This window comes from Brassica napus, chromosome C2 (genome assembly GCF_020379485.1).
Source record: "Brassica napus cultivar Da-Ae chromosome C2, Da-Ae, whole genome shotgun sequence".
Classification (NCBI taxonomy): domain Eukaryota; kingdom Viridiplantae; phylum Streptophyta; class Magnoliopsida; order Brassicales; family Brassicaceae; genus Brassica; species Brassica napus.
The window spans coordinates 40581303-40585516 of record NC_063445.1 but is presented as its reverse complement, the minus strand read 5'-3'; the positions used below and the strand labels follow the sequence as shown (position 1 = coordinate 40585516).

General features: G+C 47.8%; 2 protein-coding genes and 1 long non-coding RNA gene across 3 annotated transcripts; 1 reads left to right on the top strand and 2 right to left on the bottom strand.

The window, feature by feature from the left end:
• Positions 1–449: 449 nt before the first annotated feature.
• Positions 450–1598, top strand: LOC106369681. Its single transcript, XM_013809803.1, has 2 exons — positions 450–1374; positions 1504–1598. Exons 1-2 carry the CDS (start codon positions 450–452, stop codon positions 1596–1598), a joined length of 1020 nt encoding a protein of 339 aa, XP_013665257.1.
• Positions 1599–2273: 675 nt separating this feature from the next.
• On the bottom strand, positions 2274–2558 carry LOC106369682. The gene is made up of 2 exons (XR_007319357.1): positions 2402–2558; positions 2274–2311 (listed from the first exon to the last, which is right to left on the bottom strand). It is a non-coding gene; the product is annotated as an uncharacterized LOC106369682 (long non-coding RNA).
• Positions 2559–3419: 861 nt separating this feature from the next.
• LOC106369683 lies at positions 3420–3848 on the bottom strand. The gene has a single exon (XM_013809805.1). The coding sequence runs from the start codon at positions 3846–3848 to the stop codon at positions 3420–3422; it is 429 nt and encodes a 142-aa protein (XP_013665259.1).
• Positions 3849–4214: the final 366 nt, after the last annotated feature.

The following is a 4214-nucleotide window of genomic DNA, read 5'->3' as shown; positions in this document are numbered from 1 at the left end:
TGAGCTCTAATATATCATGCATGCAACTGTTAGGCATCTATAGGATTATAATCACCAACACCTGAATAGAAACCATGCATCTAATATCTTCCAATAAAGTTACACCCCCAATCATCTTGTTAGTCGAGCAATGGCCTTGCTCAATTAGGATTGCTATTTACTTTTAAACCCATAAAACAACAAACACCTAGAATTAAAAACCTGACTAGATTTAATAGGTTCCCTAGCTCCTTGTGGATTCGATCCCTATGTACTGCAACTGAACCTCTTATTTGAGAGAGTAATTCACTCCTTAGGGTAATTTGAGTGGTACCATAGAACCCCTGCGAGATTACATAGCCCGCTTCAACCAAGAAAAGGTGGCAGTTCGCGAGTGCAGCATTCCTACCGCGATCTCTGTCTTCAAAAGGGGCCTGCTTCCAGACGAGGGCCTCTACAAAGAACTAACCATGTATCCCAGCAAGAACATAAAAGACGTGTTATCCAGGGCCTGGGCGCAAGTGAAGTGGGAAGAAGACGTCGCTAGCCTCGCTAAGGCCCAGCCGAAGCAGGACCAAAATTCGGCCCGATCGGATCGGGATGAAAAATCCTCCCAAAGAGCGACCAAGGACTCCGGGAACAGAAAATGGCGCAGGTTCCAGTACCGACCAAAGGAAGTAGGAATGTCGGTGTCCACTTGGCCCAACATCTCCCATCTCTCGATAACCACACCGGAGCTAGTCAACATCTTGAGGCAGATGGGCCAACAGGTCAAGTGGCCTCAAAAGATGAAGTCACCTGACTCGTTCCGGAACCCTGGCCTCTGGTGCGACTTCCATCGTGACCACGGTCACAAAACTGAAGACTGCGTTGCTCTAAGGATCAAGGTCAATAAACTACTCCAAAAGGGGCATCTCCGGGAATTACTCTCAGAGAAAGCCAAGAACCATGTAAATAAAGAGGTGCCGGCAAAATCCGCTGGAGCTATACCCGCTTCACCACCTCGCCAGGACCGAGTGATCCATGTCATATCCAGAGGTTCAGAGATAAGCGGCGTGAGTCATGCAGCTTCCAAGAAAAGCACCCGCAACGCCAAGCACTGCCTGGAGATGACCAAACCAAAGTGCTTGCTCCTAGGTACCGACGAAATAAGCTTCACGGCTAAGGAGCAGGAGAAGATCCTGGCTCCCCACCACGATGCCCTGGTCATCTCTCTCACCGTAGCAAACTGCTTGGTAAAAAGAATACTAGTGGACAATGGTAGCTCCAGCAATATCGTCTTCCAGACTGCTTACCAAGACCTATCTTTCCAGGCGTCTTTTCAGGCAATAGCTCCAGCAATATCTTTTCAGGCATCTCCATATCAGATTCTGGCTCGGAATCACTCTCCTCCAGGTAGGACCCGAAATCGTTTGGGGAACCTTGGGTTTCCTCATTAGATCGGGGGCTCGCATAGAGACCCGGAGTTCCTTGGGAACCCGGAATGTTTTTGTTTTTCGTAGTGACCGTACTCTGTGTTCCTAGGAAAGACTACTACTGGTACCTGTTTGGATTTCGCATTATGCCGCTCGGAAGCTGGCCACTATCGAGTTCCTGTGCTGTATTCTACTTTTGCATGAAGTCACTGACAGGCTTAAAGGGTGCTGGTGTGGGTGTTGTGACCCAGGTGCCAGGCTTAAGCTGCTTTCCACATCTGGAGAAGCAGGATTTAGATTGCTCCCTGTGTTTCACAGTACTTTTGCAATGAGTATATACCATGTGTTCCATGTATCGTGTAGCTTGTAGCGTTTTAATACATGTACTTTTCACATTGGTACCCTGGGACCCCGATGCGCCTTAGGCTGCACAGGGGTTTTAGTTAGATTTTACAGCATACTCAGGCTTGCGCATACCCATTCCTGCTTTATGTCGCATACCCGTTTTGATTCTTTGTGGGCGTGCCACTGTGGTCGTGCCACTTTTGTGAGGGTTGGCCAGAATCAGAGGTGCTTGGAGACCTGATCCAGCTCGTATGCCCCTTTAAGTATAATGATTTTCCCTCTACTTTTACAGTCGGAACTATTTTATTATAAGCGTTTTCCGGAGACGTTTAGCATACATAGGAGTAGGAAATCATACTGTTTAAATAGTATATAGTAGTATAGAAATCATGGTCCGGAGACCATATTAAAAATGATAGGCTTTGAGGTGCTGGGCGTTCGAGCAGTTAGGTTGTATTTTACCTTTGCTATCTTGCTGCCTGTAGGTGCCTGCTCTCCGCACCTCGAAACGATATTTGACCTTCCACATTTTTCCAGACAGAACCGCATACAGCATCAAGAGGAAACGGGTCCTGCAAGAATTCAGTTTTATACCCCCAAACAACAGTGGAAGTGGAAACAACATATTTTGAACATTCAGATTAGACCGTATGAGAACACACCTTGCAAGCAGTTTTATATAGCCGCATGAAAAACGAGAAAGATTCCTTATTGGGGATCTCAAATCCACTATGGTCAAGATTCTCGATTACTTTCCTCCAACTTGTGCCAGGAGCCTGCTTTAGCAAAAAAATAAGAGCATGAACCAAATAACAATTAACAAATAATGTAGATGCTTCATTATCCAGTGATAAAAGTAAGAGGATTATGCACACTAGTCACACACACAAAAAAAGAAAGAATAAATCTAAAGACAGAAATGAGTTTTGAAGTTATCAAAGATATTGATTAGACAAAGTATAAAGGGTATTAGATAAGTTACAAGTTGCTTGATTGTCTCAGTTAAGATGTCAACACTCCACGACATTGGAGTGGAAAGTTCAGTGGGAATCGTCCTGGCGACGTCTTGCTGGTAGGACCAGTTTCTTAGTCGAGCGGCCCCTCTTTTTTCATCGAGCAGGTCGAGGCTTAGCGCCATCAGCTCGTTGTTTTCCTCCTGAGATGTAGGTCCGGTGACCGTTGTTCTTACGTGCATCTCTGTGGGTACAATGGCCTCAGAGCTGTAGACTAGCGAGTAGGCGGTTTCCCCTGTTGCTGTCTTTGGAGTGGTCTGGTAGGCCTAGAAGACTCCGTGTAGTTATTCCGCCCACTTCCCGTGAGAGCCCTCCAGTCGCTTTTTAAGCATGTTGACCACTGTTATGTTTGTGGACTCGGCTTGTCCGTTAGACTAGGGTGTCGGGGTGTGGCGATAGTTAGTTTTATGCCCCAGTCCTTGCAGAACTCCTTGAAATTGTGGCTTGTGAACTGGGGTCCATTGTCGGTGATGATCTCGTGGGGGACCCCGAAGAGAGTGATTACGTAGGTCCACAGGAACTTGCGGATCTGGAGATCTGTTATGCGGCTGAGCGCTTCTGCTTTGACCCACTTGGAGAAGTAGTCAGTGACTATCAGAAGGAAGACCTTCTGCCCCGACGCCATAGGGAATTTCCCTACTATATCCATGCCCCACTTTCTGAAGGGCTATGGTGAGCTTATGGACTTGAGGTTCTCTGGGGGGAGCTTGGAGACTGGAGCGCGCCTTTGGCATTGGTCGCAGTGCTTGGCTTGTCTGTTAGCGTCGGCGGCCATCGTGGGCCAGTAGTAACCAGCCCTTCTGTCTCTGAGCACCAGGCTTCTACCGCTAGAGTGGGATCCACAGCCTCCTTCATGTAGTTCTACAAGGATACTAGCGGCTTTTTGGGGTGTGACACACCTTAGGTACGGGCCAGAGAAAGACCTCCGGTACAGCTTCTCCTGGGAGATACAGTACCTCGAGGCTTGTTTCTTGATCTTTCTGGCCTCTCTACAGTCTTCTGGGAGGATGTCGGCCTCCAGGTACTGAATCAGGGAGGTCATCCAGGTTTCGCCTTCTTCGACAGTGGATACCTCCTCTGATGGGGGTTCCTCCATGGTATCTGGGCATAGAAGCACAAGCAAGGGGATACTCATCTGGTTATTCGTTTTGAGGGAGGACCCTAGATTAGCCAGGGCATCGGCTTGTGAGTTCTGTTCCCGGGGGATTTGAGTGAGTTTGCAGCTCTTAAACTTCTTGATTAGTCATTGAGCGACCGCCAGATACTGGATCATGCTGTCGTCTTTTGCTTGATATTCCCCTTGTACCTGGTTAATTATCAGATGGGAGTCACCGAAGACCTGGATGTTCTCTGCCCCCCTTTGGTGAGCAAGGTTTAGGCCTGCGATTAGGGCCTCTTACTCGCTTTCGTTGTTGGTTGCTTTAAAATTGCAAATAACGGCCCTAGAGGCTGTATTCCCCGT